The 17382-nt window shown below is 44.8% G+C and overlaps 1 protein-coding gene across 1 annotated transcript in view; it reads right to left on the bottom strand.

Moving 5' to 3' along the window:
* Window positions 1-17382, bottom strand: part of GRAP2 (GRB2 related adaptor protein 2) — a 44475-nt gene that overhangs the window by 9057 nt on the left and 18036 nt on the right. Inside the window, exons 3-4 of the mRNA XM_073327016.1 lie at window positions 8341-8443; window positions 5283-5374 (exon numbers count right to left, since the gene is read on the bottom strand). Of these exons, the coding sequence (XP_073183117.1) occupies window positions 5283-5374; window positions 8341-8418 (170 nt within the window). The 5' untranslated portion in view covers window positions 8419-8443. The remainder of the gene's footprint in view (window positions 1-5282; window positions 5375-8340; window positions 8444-17382) is intronic.

Genomic DNA, 17382 nt, shown 5'->3' with positions numbered 1-17382 from the left:
CTTTAGAGCCTGGGGTCTGCTGTGCAAGCAGGGGACTTCAAAGGAGCAGGAAGAATTGACAAGGCGGGGATGACATGTGCCTGGTCTATCATCACTGACAGTCAAGGTTAGACAATAGACATTTCAGAGTAACAGCCGTGTTAGTCTGTATTCGCAAAAAGAAAAGGAGTACTTGTGGCACCTTAGAGACGAACCAATTTATTTGAGCATGAGCTTTCGTGAGCTACAGCTCACTTCATCGGATGCATACCGTGGAAACTGCAGCAGACTTTATATACACACAGAGAATATGAAACAATACCTCCTCCCACCCCACTGTCCTGCTGGTAATAGCTTATCTAAAGTGATCATCAGGTTGGGCCATTTCCAGCACAAATCCAGGTTTTCTCACCCTCCACCCCCCCCACACAAATTCACTCTCCTGCTGGTGATAGCCCATCCAAAGTGACAACTCTTTACACAATGTGCATGATAATCAAGTTGGGCCATTTCCTGCACAAATCCAGGTTCTCTCACCCCCTCACCCCCGTCCCAAAAACCACACACACAAACTCACTCTCCTGCTGGTAATAGCTCATCCAAACTGACCACTCTCCAAGTTTAAAACCAAGTTAAACCAGAACATCTGGGGGGGGGGGTAGGAAAAAACAAGGGGAAATAGGCTACCTTGCATAATGACTTAGCCACTCCCAGTCTCTATTTAAGCCTAAATTAATAGTATCCAATTTGCAAATGAATTCCAATTCAGCAGTTTCTCGCTGGAGTCTGGATTTGAAGTTTTTTTGTTTTAAGATAGCGACCTTCATGTCTGTGATTGCGTGACCAGAGAGATTGAAGTGTTCTCCGACTGGTTTATGAATGTTATAATTCTTGACATCTGATTTGTGTCCATTTATTCTTTTACGTAGAGACTGTCCAGTTTGACCAATGTACATGGCAGAGGGGCATTGCTGGCACATGATGGCATATATCACATTGGTGGATGTGCAGGTGAACGAGCCTCTGATAGTGTGGCTGATGTTATTAGGCCCTGTGATGGTGTCCCCTGAATAGATATGTGGGCACAATTGGCAACGGGCTTTGTTGCAAGGATAAGTTCCTGGGTTAGTGGTTCTGTTGTGTGCTATGTGGTTGTTGGTGAGTATTTGCTTCAGGTTGCGGGGCTGTCTGTAGGCAAGGACTGGCCTGTCTCCCAAGATTTGTGAGAGTGTTGGGTCATCCTTTAGGATAGGTTGTAGATCCTTAATAATGCGTTGGAGGGGTTTTAGTTGGGGGCTGAAGGTGACGGCTAGTGGCGTTCTGTTATTTTCTTTGTTAGGCCTGTCCTGTAGTAGGTAACTTCTGGGAACTCTTCTGGCTCTATCAATCTGTTTCTTTACTTCCGCAGGTGGGTACTGTAGTTGTAAGAAAGCTTGACAGAGATCTATTCCTACCTGCATGCCTCCAGCTTTCACCGTGACCACACCACACGATCCATCGTCTACAGCCAAGCTCTGCGATACAACCGCATTTGCTCCAACCCCTCAGACAGAGATAAACACCTACAAGATCTCTGTCAAGCTTTCTTACAACTACAATACCCACCTGCAGAAGTAAAGAAACAGATTGATAGAGCCAGAAGAGTTCCCAGAAGTTACCTACTACAGGATAGGCCTAACAAAGAAAATAACAGAACGCCACTAGCCGTCACCTTCAGCCCCCAACTAAAACCCCTCCAATGCATTATTAAGGATCTACAACCTATCCTAAAGGATGACCCAACACTCTCACAAATCTTGGGAGACAGGCCAGTCCTTGCCTACAGACAGCCCCGCAACCTGAAGCAAATACTCACCAACAACCACATAGCACACAACAGAACCACTAACCCAGGAACTTATCCTTGCAACAAAGCCCGTTGCCAATTGTGCCCACATATCTATTCAGGGGACACCATCACAGGGCCTAATAACATCAGCCACACTATCAGAGGCTCGTTCACCTGCACATCCACCAATGTGATATATGCCATCATGTGCCAGCAATGCCCCTCTGCCATGTACATTGGTCAAACTGGACAGTCTCTACGTAAAAGAATAAATGGACACAAATCAGATGTCAAGAATTATAACATTCATAAACCAGTCGGAGAACACTTCAATCTCTCTGGTCATGCAATCACAGACATGAAGGTCGCTATCTTAAAACAAAAAAACTTCAAATCCAGACTCCAGCGAGAAACTGCTGAATTGGAATTCATTTGCAAATTGGATACTATTAATTTAGGCTTAAATAGAGACTGGGAGTGGCTAAGTCATTATGCAAGGTAGCCTATTTCCCCTTGTTTTTTCCTACCCCCCCCCCCAGATGTTCTGGTTTAACTTGGTTTTAAACTTGGAGAGTGGTCAGTTTGGATGAGCTATTACCAGCAGGAGAGTGAGTTTGTGTGTGTGGTTTTTGGGAGGGGGGTGAGGGGGTGAGAGAACCTGGATTTGTGCAGGAAATGGCCCAACTTGATTATCATGCACATTGTGTAAAGAGTTGTCACTTTGGATGGGCTATCACCAGCAGGAGAGTGAATTTGTGTGGGGGGTGGAGGGTGAGAAAACCTGGATTTGTGCTGGAAATGGCCCAACCTGATGATCACTTTAGATAAGCTATTACCAGCAGGACAGTGGGGTGGGAGGAGGTATTGTTTCATATTCTCTGTGTGTATATAAAGTCTGCTGCAGTTTCCACGGTATGCATCCGATGAAGTGAGCTGTAGCTCACGAAAGCTCATGCTCAAATAAATTGGTTCGTCTCTAAGGTGCCACAAGTACTCCTTTTCTTTTTACAATAGACATTGCTTCTCATGTAGCATCAGACTGGCCTCTAGTGGATAGAATGAAACTCACATGTACGGAGGGTGATGGGGGGCTGGGTGTTAATGATAGGGCTTAGAGGGAGGGCTTTTACCTTTCTATACCCTGTTTAGAGAGAGAAAGCCCCCCCCATGTCTTCCTCTCCTACTTGGCCTTTTCACTGTCAAGACCCTCTAACATTAACTCCTCTCCTTCTGTCCAAGGACAGCAAGATGTAGCTCCTACCACATCCTAGCAACAATAACAAGGGAATCACTTGAGAGTGACAAGAGTTTTGGGGCTGTCAGGACTAAAATAGCAGGGGGTGCTGCAGGGCAGGACTAAGGTGCATTGACAGGCTGGCGTGTGGAGTTTTGCCACAGCCCTTGTCTGCCTTAAACTGTACCATGCTCTAAGAAAGCATGAGAGAGGAAGTGGTGACCAAACACACACACAGGCTATCTCAATACTTATGGCAGCATGGAGCATACAGGCACTACATGCGTAGCTGCATGCCACATGAAAAGCAATCTGCACCACGCTTGTCACTGCAGTGTGTAGGTGCACGCTGCAGTAAAAGGCTCCAGCAAGGGAGAAGGCAACAGGGACTGGGTGACTGGGCAACAAAACGGCAGATGAAATTCAATGTTGATAAATGCAAAGTAATGCACGTTGGAAAACATAATTCCAACTATCCATACAAAATGATGGATGTAAATTAGCTGTTACCACTCAAAAAAAAAAAGATCTTGGAGTCATTGTGGCTAGTTCTCTGAAAACATCCGCTCAATGTGCAGCGGCAGACAAAAAGGCAACCAGAATGTTAGGAACCATTAGGAAAAGGATAGGTAACAAGACAGAAAATATCATATTGCCTCTATATAAATCCATGGTACACCCTCACCTTTACTACTGCATGCATTTCTGGTTGCTCCATCTCAAAAAAGATATATTGGAATTGGAAAAGGTACAGAGAAGGGCAACACAAATAATTAAGGGTATAGAACAGTTTCCATGTAAGGAGAGATTAAAAAGACATGACTTTTCAGCTTGGAAAAGAGACTGCTAAGGGGGGATATGACAGAGATCTATGAAATCTTGACTGGTGAGGAGAAAGTGAATGAGGAAATGTTGTTTACTCCTTCACATAATACAAAAATTAGGGGTTATCCATTGAAATTAATAGGCACCAGGTTTAAAAAAACCAAAAGGAAGTACTTCTTCACAGAACGCACAGTCAGTCTGTGGAACTCTTTGTCATGGGATGTTGTGAAGGCCAAGACTATAGCAGGGTTCAAAAAAGAACTGGATAAGTTCATGGAGGATAGGTCCATCAATGGCTTTAGGCAGGATGGGCAAGGATGCAACACCATTCTCTGAGTGTCCCTAGCTTCTGTTTGCCAGAAGCTGGGAGTGGACAACAGGGCATGAATCACTCGATGATTGCCTGTTCTGTTCATTCCCTCTGAAGCACCTGGCATTGGCCACTGTTGGAAGATAGGACCGTGGGCTAAATGGATCATTGGTCTGACCCAATATGACTGTTCTTACGTCCTATGGGAAAGGCTCCAGCAGGGGGGAGGCAACAGGACACTACACTGCTAAAAACCAGCAGTGTAGATATGGGAGGCACTGCTTGGGCGTGTAGAGATGGGGTTACCATACATCCAGGTTTTCCCAGATAGGACCCTCTTTTTTGCTCCTCCGATCTCTGCCCGGGCAGATTTTTGAAATCCGAACAAATGTCCATGATTTTGAGCTAGCCAGCCAGAGAGCAGCAGCTGCTGGATGGGTGCCCAGCTCTGAAGGCAGTGCCGCTGCCAGCAGCAGTGCAGATATGAGGGTGGCATGGCATGGTATTGCCACCCTTACTTCTGTGCTGCTGCTGGTGATGATGCTGCCTTCAGAGCAGGGTGGCTGGAGAGCAGTGGCTGCTGTACCCCACGTTGGATCCTGGCAGTATCTGCTATCTGGGGACTTGAAATATGGCAACCCTATGTAGAGAGCCCATGTAGGGTATACACCCTGGAGGTTCAGGCGTGTAGAGCACTCTCCTCTCCTCACCAAAGTCATGCCTCACCTTCTGCACTGCTCTTTATCCCTGTGCTAGCTGGGTGTGCAGTGTCTGTAGAATCATAGAATCATAGAATATCAGGGTTGGAAGGGACCCCAGAAGGTCATCTAGTCCAACCCCCTGCTCAAAGCAGGACCAATTCCCAGTTAAATCATCCCAGCCAGGGCTTTGTCAAGCCTGACCTTAAAAACCTCTAAGGAAGGAGATTCTACCACCTCCCTAGGTAACGCATTCCAGTGTTTCACCACCCTCTTAGTGAAAAAGTTTTTCCTAATATCCAATCTAAACCTTCCCCATGTACATGCTATCGTAAGTGTAGACGTACACACACGACAAAACTCCCTGAAATTTTCAAGGGAAATGCACCTGATCCCTGTTGTACTTACATGGGAATGTGAATATCTATGAAGTTCTTGGGGACAAATCCTTCGTGACTTCTCAGCTCAGCCCTGTACCACTCTTCCTGGGAGCTTAAAATCTGCAGCAGAGAGACAGAATGAATGAATGAACGAACCTCTTTGGGAGAGGCAAGGTAACCAGAAGGAGAAGTTACTGGAAAAAGAAAGAAAGAGTTTGGAATTATTTGGAAGGATAAAAGTAGACTAGATTGGGTTTGCTGGCACTGAGAGCCCTGGAATCCCATGGCACCCCCGTTTTCTTCCCTCCCACATACACACACTGCAGCAGGACTGGTAGATGAAGGCCAGTTCAGTGCAAATAAAGTAATGAGGAAGATATGGAGAAATTAGAGGGACTGCTTGTTAGTTTTATCTGTATTTCTGGATAAATGTCCAGGAGGATGGGAGATGTACACTGCACAGCTCTAATGCCTTCATGATGGAGGAGTTTGCTCTGAAGGACTTAGTGGGGGTTTAAGGAGTTCTTTGTGTTGTTTTTAATGGTTTGCCCTGGAGTGTCCCAATTTGACAAGAGATGAAAAAGCTCTGAAAAATTCTGCTACATCGGAATATGTGTGATTGTGATTGAGTGTGTGTTATTGGGTATCATTGCACGTGTTAGAATTAGGGGGCTGAAGCTTCAGCTGTGCAGAGCTCACACCAGAGCAGTTGAAGGGAGGAGGCAAAGGTGGTTCAAAGACAGTTTTCTGCCGTTTTAGATTTTGGGTGTTGCAGGGGGCCAGTCTGTGTAATGCAAATTGGAGCAGCCTCAGGGTTATGCCTAATATCGCTAGTAAGGTCATTCCACTGATCAAGGATTGCTGGACTGCATTATTCTCTACCTCCACCCCATTGTGCCCCGACATGGCCCGAAGACGGAGGTGAGGGAACAGGTGGCATATAGCTACCTGTGTTGCCAGCGGCTATGATTTTATTGCAAGCTTTGTGGTATATGGTGTTTTTCTTAAAATTCCAGCTCCTGGAGGCAAGTGAATACATGAGAATCTCAGCTTTCATTTTTTTTTTAAAAGAAGTTTCTAGCCCTTATGGTTGTAGAAAAAAGCTTGAAGTATGACCCCCAGGGGCTCAGGAAACAGAAAGCAAAAAAAAAAAAAAAGTTCCCAAAATATGTAATTAAAAAAATGATTAAGCCATGTTTTTAAACATTCGGGGTTGACAATACTGAGCCCTCTGGGACTCATTCTCCACTCCCTTGTGTAGTCCTTACACCCGTGCACACGGAGGGAATGGGCAGCTGAGGATTTCTGAATGGGTAGCTGAGGATTCCCTGGCTTATTGCCAGTTGATTCCCCCATACAGTGAGCCTGATTTAAGGTCTCTTTGTGCTGCTCCAAGCAAACCAAATGGGATAAAACTCTTTTCTCCTCTATGGCTCAACACCTACACAGGGTATAACTGCATATCAGCAACCCCTTCTCCCCTCCTGCCTGGAGACTCTCTGCTAGCAGCTAGATTTCCGGCGCAATCCACCTGCAAGCTCTTGGTGCACAGAGGGCAGGCCCCTCTGTGTCAGTCTCTCACAGCAGAGGTGGTGGGGAGGTGGATTTCCTCCTGTCGCTGCTGGTTCAGGGCCTCACACTTCCTGTTCATCTAATCTCCACATCAATACTGTTTACCTTATCTCCTTTGCCAATCAGTTAAGATAAACCCCAGCAGGTTGCACAGGCAGGGTTGGGAGGACAGCTGGGGGTATCTGCCTGCATGCATGCGTTTGTGTGATGTTACACACTTCGATTTGTCATATCTTTGACTCTTGGCTGCTAGGGAGTTGCGCCGCCACAAAGAGAAAGAGAGATAATGAGAGGACAATCTCTGGCTTTCTAGTTGTGAATGCCCAGTGGAAATAAACGAATAGAGAGATACAATCAACACAGTGCAGAGGTAGGGGCATGGGGATGGAGTTTGAGCTGAGGAAGCATCAGGAGAGCTGTGTAGGGCAAGTGCTTAACCATCCTAAAGGGGAGAAGGGGGAATTTGTCCATAGCACCTCTCATGTCACTCTGGAAAGATCCCCCTCTTTGACCTTGGTGGGTTTTGGATGGAGCCACATTTGCCCTAAGTCCCAAGAACAGATGGGAGGGAGGGTAAAGTGAGAAATGGGGGTCTGGACCTAAGGAAAGCTAAGAGGGGAGAATTCATAGATTATAATTAATTGGAATAGCAGGGGGTGCTGCAGGCCAAGACAGAGGTGCCCTGGCCCACACTACTCAAAAATGCTCCTTTTGGCCAATTAAGGGGTATAGTCAGTGAGAGCCAATGTGAGTCATGTTCAGGCAGCTTCAGCTGTAGCAGAGTGACTAGGATGCACGGTGTTGTAGATTGAGGACTGGGTAAAAAATATTATGTGGGGTTGGGTGGATTCATCCTCATTGCTAATAACAAGAACAATTCTACCAGAACAAAGATTAAATAGAATGCGTTTTACATACTATATGTCTGACATTTCTTCCCACTCCCGCTCTAGCATTCCTCTGCTTCTTCATTTCTGAAGGGGGTGTTGTGACGATACTAGCTCAGGGGTTCTCAACATTTTTCATATAATTTCTGTACGAAAAAGTCTTGTGGATACTTCCCCTCCCATTAGCAATTATATAATATCCCTGTGGCAACTACAGTAATTCCTTACAGGGAAAAGTAATATCAGGAAATTCACTGAGTGTACTTTAGCCCAGTGCTTCTCAAGCTATCTGATGTGGGGGACTGGCAATTTTTTTCCCCAATGTGCACGCAGACTGGCAGCCAATGGCTCACGGACTGGCACTGGTCCGCGGACCACCACTTTGAGTAGAATTGCTTTAGCCATCTTTTATGGCAATCTAACAGCTGGAAATAAGGAGGATGGCAAGCACCCAGTTCTCCATGAACCTCCAGCACGCCCTCCATGGAACACTAGTGGCATCTGGACCACAATCTGTGAACATCTGGGCTGGCCTATGTTATGGCGGGAGGCACTGGTGCAGTGGGGTCTGGCAGGAGTCACATGGTTAAACAGTCCTCCTTTGGTGGCGCCTCGGGCTGCACTTACCTTCAGAACGTCCCCGGCCCGGAAACTGAGTTCATCCTCTCCAGAAGCATTGAAATCAAATTTGGCAATGGCTTCCATACTGTGCCTTGGTGACAGGGCAAAGCTGGAAGAGATACAAATATGTCAATGTCTGGGAGGAGCTGGGACCTCTGAGTCTAGCTCATAGAAGGGCTTGTTATCTCCTCTTCCTCAGAACACTGTGAACTGTACATTGGTGCTGTGATCTCTTCTTACTCAGGGTACCAGGGGCATTAAGACCAGCCTGTTGGGTTAATCTGTAATAGTCCCTTGCTAGGGGCAGTTGGCCTGTATCCAGTGTTGTGATCTTTTGTTCAGGCCCACAAACCATTATTGGATTGAATGAAGTTACCAGCTAGGAACGATCCCATTAACCGGCGTGGCTGATGAGCATCGGAAGGAGACTCAAATTAGTGGTTCACTTTTCATCAAGAGGGCTCAAAACATACCAATGCAGAAGCTGTTTCCCACAGGCCATTGTCTCCACCCAATAATCTTATGATGAAAATGTGCCCCCCATGCCCAAGCAGGCTGATAATAGGGATGACCTCAGTGTACGTGATAACAGCATTGTTCTATTAGCTATTCCCTGTGATGTAAGTGACCCCCTCATCCAGCAGAAGGCACTCGTCCTCCACAATGGCCTACTTATTATCCTTATGAGAGATACACACTATGGGCAAAAGGAGGATCTTACAATAAAAAAATTATTGTTTAGACTGTGAGCACCATGTTGAAGAATGAAAGAAAGACCTTCCTCTACAAAGGCTTTTTGGCATGGATAGCCTTGATTTCCAGTGAGGGGAAAAACTTGTGTGCATAAAGGTTGTACTCCCTGTATGGGAGGTGGCAGAAAACCAAATTGTAGTACTTACTGCTTAAGCCACATGAGTATGACATACGTGTCCAAAGAGTCCAGATTTCTGGAGCCTGAATTCACATCTTACATGTGTTTAGTGGCAGTGAAAGGTACCAAACCATCACCAACAGCCCTGCAAACCAAAGTCTTCCTTTTTGTAGCATGGGAAGTAGCGGTGCAAGCTTCACTCAATCAACACTTCTTGCTAACATAACTGAGATGTGTGCTGGAAGGACCATTTTTAGGATCAAAAGGAGTGCTCAGTTCCCATGGCTCACTGAATCTCTGACTTTTCTGCTGAGGCTGCCAATGGCAGAGTCGGAAGTGGCTCAATTAGTGTCAATTGCATTGGTGTTTTTTGTGATGTAGGTACATGTCGTTCCAGGAACCAGTGGGAGATGCTCCTGGAAGTACATTCACAAAGGCCACTAAACAGCTCTCATATGGGAATAACTTTCAGCACTTCTAACCCAGATTGGACTGCAATCAGTGACCTGGAAGTTAAAGGCTCCATAGCCCCTCTTCACTCCCCCAAGGCATCCAGTCTGTACAAGCAGGGAAGACTCTCCAACTTGCCTTACCTGAAAAGCTTTTATCCAGAGGACCACAGAAAGAAACTTCACCAACAGCCTCTCTAGAGAAACTTTGGTTTATTGAGCTGCCTTTCATAGCAGAATTGAGAAAGACCAAAAAGTGTTAGCTCCGAACAAGACCCAGAATTATGCGAGAAAAATGTCATGTTTAAAATTGATGGGCCACTAGAGATTGATTCTGAGAATTATCTTCTCTCATTCCCAAATATAAAAGGATCTTCACATGCTTTTCTCCAAGGTTTCTTTCAGCATTTTCTTTTTTGCTGCTTATTTGAGGTGAAATTGAATTCATGTGACCGAACATGAGGCAGGCAGAATAGAGGAGTGACTGTCCACACGCAACTCTGCAAGTTCAATGGGATCCTGTCTTACAGACATCTGTGTTATTTAAGTCCTGGGAACTCCCACACAGATACACAAATGTAGTTCAGTCCTGACCTGCAGTATTTCCCTTGCCCCTCAGAGTGTTGCCAATGGACTTCAGTAGTGAACTGCACCATTTTAATGGTCTGCCAGTGTGCCTCAATTTTGGCCTGCAAATTCTCCCACCATTTCAATCCTGTTCACCTCCTTCTCTCTCCTTCCTGCCCTCCCCCTGATTTGTTGATGCACCTTAATTCTGACACCTTCTGGTATCCCAGTCCCAGGTCCTCACACGGATCTGCCATTGCACCTCAATGCTGAGCACCTCAGTGCTGAGCTACAATTGTCCCATGCTATTCTTGGGTCCCCAGTATAGCTCTGCTGATGCAACTCAGCCTTGACCTGCAGCATCCCTTGCTATTTTAGCCACTGGAGTTCCTTATCTTCAGCCTGTAATGTCACACAGCTGCATGTAGTGACGATGATTGTTATGTCACAAGGGGAGGATTAGGATTTCAAATGGGGGAGCAGGTTACCATTGTGTGAACTATAAAAACAAAGATTTTGTTTTCATGTAAACATCCCTTATTAATAATGATTATTTAGAATGATGGGGAGAGAACTAAAGAAAATGCCAGCAACCAAAGCAGAGTTACTTTAAAGTATGGCATGTTTCTCAGTGTTTTACCTTGAGGCACTGGGCTGCTCTATAAAGATCACAGAGGGCTGGTTGAATACATCCTCAAACTCCCAAGTGCAGAGCAATAATCTCAGTTTGAGACAACCAGTTAAAAACAACAACCTCTTTGAATACGAAGTCTTGCTTTGATTTTTGCCCTTTGGTGGAATTAGAGAGCTCAGTGATTCTTTCTTTGGGAGGGAGTGCGTTCATTTAATTTTTCAACATCCAGGCAGTTACATGTGATATTTGACACCCTCCCCCTCAAAAGGAGCAGTGTTGGGGAAACAGTTAAAGGCTCATCTCTCACTTATTTTCAATTCCAACCTTGGGCAGTGACCGAGACACAGACACCTCTTCAAACAATCTAACAAATGGATTAAATGTATTTTTCCTTGCCAGAGGCTGGATTTAGGAGTGACTCAAATACCATAAAAAGAAAAGGAGTACTTGTGGCACCTTAGAGACTAACCAATTTTCCACAGTATGCAACCGATGAAGTGAGCTGTAGCTCACGAAAGCTTATGCTCAAATAAATTGGTTAGTCTCTAAGGTGCCACAAGTACTCCTTTTCCTTTAACAAATTTAAGGTGCCACAAGTCCTCCTTTTCTTTTTGTGAATACAGACGAACACGGCTGCTACTCTGAAACCTGTCAAATACCATACACAGTGTCGGCTAGGTTGATAAATCAGTACTGCAGTAATACGCCTTAAACACCTTCCCCACCAACTACTAAAGCACCACTGGTCAATAATCCTGTCTTTGAACCCCAGCCTAGCATTTTTCAGCACCTGAACTTCAAACCAGCCCTGCATCTCTGATCCTATTCCTCCCTTCTCTTGTATCTCCAATTTCCTTATACTGTTCAGGTCAGTGCTGGGCTTTTTATGAAAGCTTTCCCACTAGGTGCTCATTCTTCCTCTCTCTACATGTGTATGACTTCCATCAGCACTTGTGTGACAGAGAGATGTTTGATTTTTTGTCATCACTTACATTTCTCAGGCATCGTTTCTCCTAAGGATATCAGAGCACTTTATGGACTGTGAGCCAAATTCTGCCTTCAGTTACACAGCACAACTCCATTAGCTACAGTGTAACTGAAGGTAGAATTTAGTCCTGTATATACTGTATTGGGTGAAAATCACCCCAGTACAGAGGGCAAGCTCAAGGTCTATGCATCACTTTAGTCCCACTAAGGCCTCTGACTGCTAGAAGCTGGGACAGGATGACAGGGGATGGATCACTTGATGATTGCCCTGTTCTGTTCATTCCCTTTGAAGCATCTGACATTGGCTGCTGTCAGAAGACAGGATACTGGTCTAGATGAACCATTGGTCTGACCCAGTGTGGCCATTCTTATGTTTGGTTAACCCCTATTTCAGGCATGAATGTGAATTAACTAGTGCTGTCTTGCTGCACAGAAATGAATTTTACTTTTAGCGATCACACCTTTTGTCACTGAACTGCTGACGCATCTAGGCTAGAATGCAAGTGCCAGTCTGTGCTATCAATGCTACACCAGAGTCAAAGGAGGGGAAATGAAAAGTAACTTCACCATTTGAAACTACACAGGACATATTTTAGGTCAGTAGAATACTTAATTCCGTGAGTTGGAATTCAGCCAGGACACTGAGGTTAACACCTCCACATTTATGAAAAGTGACAAGGGCTATTTAATGACCACAAGTGATCAGGTGATAAATCTCATCTCATCTGAAATACAGCACTCCAATAACAGAACATCCCTCCTAACCCCTTGCTGGGGCGTTGGCTTTGTAGTAATGACTCAAGAGGAAGAACACCACCTACTAAGTCACCAACACCACTGTCTGCATCACTGGGGTTTTCTATGGCAGCCTTTCATTCATTTATTGTCCAAGCTCAACTTTGTTTTGCTTAGTGTAATAAGATCACAGCAAGGGAGCATGGCTGCAAGCAGGGTGCATATTCAACGACCTTAACAAGAGCTTGATTTTCAAGCCTGTATCTTACATAAATCAGACCCACAGCTTCAACCAGTGAGCTTTCCTCAATAGATGTGAAGTGGCACGTTCTGCTATGCCTTTTTGGGTACTGCAGGTGTCAGAGTTTAAAGTCAGAGGGGCCATTAGATCATCTAGTCCAGTGATACTCAGACTGAGGCTCATGAGCCGCAAGTGGCTCTTTAATGTGTCTCCCGTGGCTCTTTGCAGCACACGATGTTACAATTACTAACCAGTCAAGGTGCTTTACTATGTTATTAACCAATTAAGTTATCAACTTGCACTAAGTTATTAACTTATTGGCTGTGAGAATAATTATATATAATGTTCATCTTTCTCTAGAATTAAGACTAAGACAGCTGTGATGGGAGTGTAATCCACAGGGGGAAAGGGTTAACATCTCAGGACAAGGGTGGCAAACCCTAGAAGGAAGCCCTACAGTGAAGGAATTTCTAGGCTATCAGAGAGGCGAGCTGCTTCCTGCCTCTTTCCAGGTTGGGGGTTTGCCACCACCGGCTCATTTTCATTTTTATTTCTGGCGTAGAAAGCCATTTTGTTTTATGGCTTGACAATAAAGACATCTCAAAGCAGGACATTTCCATGAAAATTTCCGTATATACATATACACTAAATATTTCCCACCATACCATTTAAATATAAATTTTATATAGTAAATGAATCAATGAATTCACACTATTGTGGCTCTTTTGGGTAATGTTGATTGCTAATTTGGCTGCTGAACCACTAAGGTCTGAGTATCACTGATCTAGTCCTGTATATCACAGGCCACCAACACCACCCACACACTAAACCCAATAGCTAAAAAGAGAGCAAAATATTACAACCCATGGGACACTAGTCTATTATATACGACAGGCAAAGACAAAAAGTCTGAGGTGCACCAACATTCAAAGCAGGGAAATGATTAAGTGAGATATACCTTGATAATCCTGGCAAATGACCTGCACCCATATGCTGCAGTGGAAGGTGAAAATCCCCTAAATTCACTGCCAATCTGACCTGGGGGGAAATTCCTTCCCGGTCCCACAGATGGCAATCAGTTAAACCTTGAGCATGTGAGCAAGAACCAGCCAGCCAAGCAACTGAGAGGGAGGATGCGTGGTGACACCTCAGAACCCTGCCCCACCCTGCTTACATGTAGGTTTGATAGTGAGTAGGGATGGAGTCCAACATTCAACATCTGTACAGGAATGAGAGATGACATTGTATCTAAAGCACTTGAGTAGGGGGCAATTATCCAGAATGAGCGATGATATACACAGTCATTGTTGTCACCAGATAAACCACATCCAAGAGGCATTGGGAAATATTCTGTTCCAAAAATGCAAGCCTCTCACCAGTGCTTTAATAGAACAGCTCCATTAACTGTCAGAAGTACTAGTACCTCCAGCCACTACAAGGCATGTTCATTACAAATGGATAAACACACAAACGTATTAAATACAGCAGCGGACAGTGGTCATATATATGTTCACCAGCCGTTTCCCCTCATAATTTAAGGAATGGCTTCCCTAGATCATCTGGCAGAGGAATCTGATATGTATCGGAAAGCCCAGTGTTTTCCGTCCAGTGGGGGTGGAGGCAATACAAGTGCCTTCCATACCTAAAGGAGCAGCTCCTCTAGGTCAGGTCGCTGAGAAATGTGGTATGTATGAGAAATATGTGGTAAGTAGGGGGCAGTGGTGAGTGCACGAATTCACACTGTACACACCAGTCTGTCCATCTCATACTGTGGAAGATTTCACCAATGGCCATTTCTATGCATCACCAATTGCTCAAGCCCCCTTTTGGGCTGGTTCCATATCTGCTCTCACCATATTCTCTGTTCTACGCTACATTAATTTTCCTGCCCTGTGAATGGCCTGAGAGATTGAGAGAATATGTTACAAAATTGAGTGAGCTGTTTGTTTACTGCTGTGGGACCTAATCGGTGCCCCATTGAGAGACCCGCTGTGAGCAGTCACTCACCCCGGCTGTCTGGCAATGTAAAAAAAATTGTCTGGCTTTCTGTTAGCCAGCCAAAACACTCCATGGAAATGTCCTGCTTTCAAATGTCTTTACTGTCTAGCCATAAAACAAAATGGCTTTCTACGCCATAAATAAAAATGAAAATGAGCTGGTGGTGGCAAACTCCCAACAAGGAGAGAAACAGGAAGCGGCTCTCCTCCCTGATTGCCTAGAGATTCCTTCACTGTAGGGCTCCCTTCTAGGGTTTGCCACCCTTGTCCTTAGATGTTAAACCTTTCCCCCTGTGGATTACACTCCCTGGTCTTAATTCTAGAGAGAGATGAACATTTAAAGGTCATGAAACTCTCCAGAGTTATAATTAAGGGTAACAACCTTTTTTGGAAGGGATATTAAGCTGCATTCTTCCGGGGCTTAGCTAATTTGTACAGTGCCTTGCACAATAGAGGTCCATGACTAGGGATCCCAGGCACTACCACAATGCAAATAAATAATAAATAAATAATAATAATGAACACCAGGATGAGACCTATTGTGCGGGACAGATTATCCCACATCTGCCTACTGTGGGGTTCTTACATCTTCCTCTGAAACGTCTGGTGCTGGCCACTGTCACAGACAAGATAGATGGATTATGGGTGTGAGCCATTCTGGAAAATCCTATGTTGAAAAACTATGATTCTGATACACTTGCATCTATTTGGGTGCTTATCTGAATGATCCAAACTAACTGAGTATGCAAAAGGGGGTTGGCAATCTCATAAAAACAGGCTTTATCACTACATTTTCATCATCTCTTGCTTCTGGATGGGACTGCAATGTCAGGTGAAGAAGCTTTTTCATGGCATTTCAGCAGTTGCACTTTCTAGCCAGGAAGCACAGGAGCAATCACAAAAATGAAAGATTTTTTTTTTTACTGTCAAAGAAATTAAGACCTTTTCCAAATGCCAAATGGTTTTATCTGATGTTCTGGGAAAGGTTAATTGATTTGGTTCGGTTCCGGTTTTGTGTGCTTTTAAAATAAACTGGGTCACCCCCATCCTTAATTAGCTAGCCTCAAGGAAGCAACATTGTCAAGAAATAGAGGAGGAGGGTAAGTGGATGGAAGCTTGGAAATGAGGAGAATTCTCAGCTGTCATGTACTGTAGTGAATAATAATTCATCAGCAGTGGATGCTGGAACATCAAGTTGCAAATCCACATACAGCTGAAAGATATGAATGGGAGCTGTCCAGCTTCTCCTGATCTCCCATCTATTCCTGTCCCATGATCAGATGTGTTCCATACATGGCAGTTCATCCTCTCTCGCAAATTCCCTTTCCAAGGATGGCTGGCTAGGCTGTCTGCAGTGACAAGTCATTAACGGACAGTTATTTTTGCAGTCGGGGAGCAAGTGCACAGAGCAGGTGATGTTATTCAAACTTCTCTGAAGAGCTCCACCAATACACTTCAGCCCAGATCTGTGGCACCTCCTGCTATTTAGGTTCTTTCTGCCCTGAAAACCCTGCCCCTCATTCTTCACCTGCAAGCACTCCTGCCTGGTCAAGTCCTAGGATTCTCAAACAGCTCAGTCAATGCACCATGATCCTTAAGTACAAACATCCCCTGCTATTCTAGTCCTGACCTGTCACCATCACACTCATAACCCACATTCAGTTTGGCTGATATGACAAAGGCCTTGTCTATGCAAAACTTTGTTGCTGGTATAAACTATGCTATTTAGGGGCGTGGCATCCCTCCCCATACAGGAACAAGCTATAACTGTATAAGCACCTTTATATCAGTATAACTGCATCCACAGTGGGGGGAGGGTGCTGGGGTGGGGGTTCTAGAACGGTAACTATACCAGTATAACTATGGTACAACTTTTGTATGTAGACAAGGCCTTAATCCTGAACTGCAGAGCAATTTGCTATCCCAGTTGTGTGGCCCCTCCCCACTCCTCTGTTAATCCACCTCAAAATATATCATCTGCCATTCCAATTGAAGAGCATGTTGGTATGTTGGAGGGATTTTTGTTTTACAATAAAATGTTGCTATGTTCCTCTACTTTCATTTTTAAATGCAAGTAGAGGAACATATTTCAAACCATTGACAAACATCACAAGATGAAATATTTTCTCTCCATCCCGCTGATCCTGCCAAGTTCCTCTTCTACGTTTCCCTTCCCCTCACAGCAGATGACTGAGTTATGAGTGTTTCACTAGCAGCGTTATCCATGCTCATCAGTTATGTCCTCCTCCTGCATCCGTAAGGTGATTACACTGAACCATGCTCGTGACATCACAGCTTAGCACCTTGGAAGCAATTGTGAGATCACAAAAACTGAACTGTGGCAAAACTGAGTGGGGATCAGCTGAGGAGGAGGCAGCAACTGACTACAATGGAGAATGGGATGTTTGGGCCCTTTTCTGCCTAATCCTTTAGGTCCCAACCATCCTTCTATATTTCTCTTAGCTTCACTGAACTGCTTCAGTGCTGCCTAATAGTCCAGACACAAGCCAGCGTGTTGCACCAGCTGCCTAATGCTTTGAACACACCCAGGCAAACCAGGCCTGCTG

Source organism: Lepidochelys kempii, chromosome 1 (assembly GCF_965140265.1).
Source record: "Lepidochelys kempii isolate rLepKem1 chromosome 1, rLepKem1.hap2, whole genome shotgun sequence".
NCBI classification, from domain to species: Eukaryota; Metazoa; Chordata; order Testudines; family Cheloniidae; genus Lepidochelys; species Lepidochelys kempii.
Note: the sequence above shows the minus strand (reverse complement) of the source record. Positions and strands in the feature narration are given on the sequence as shown.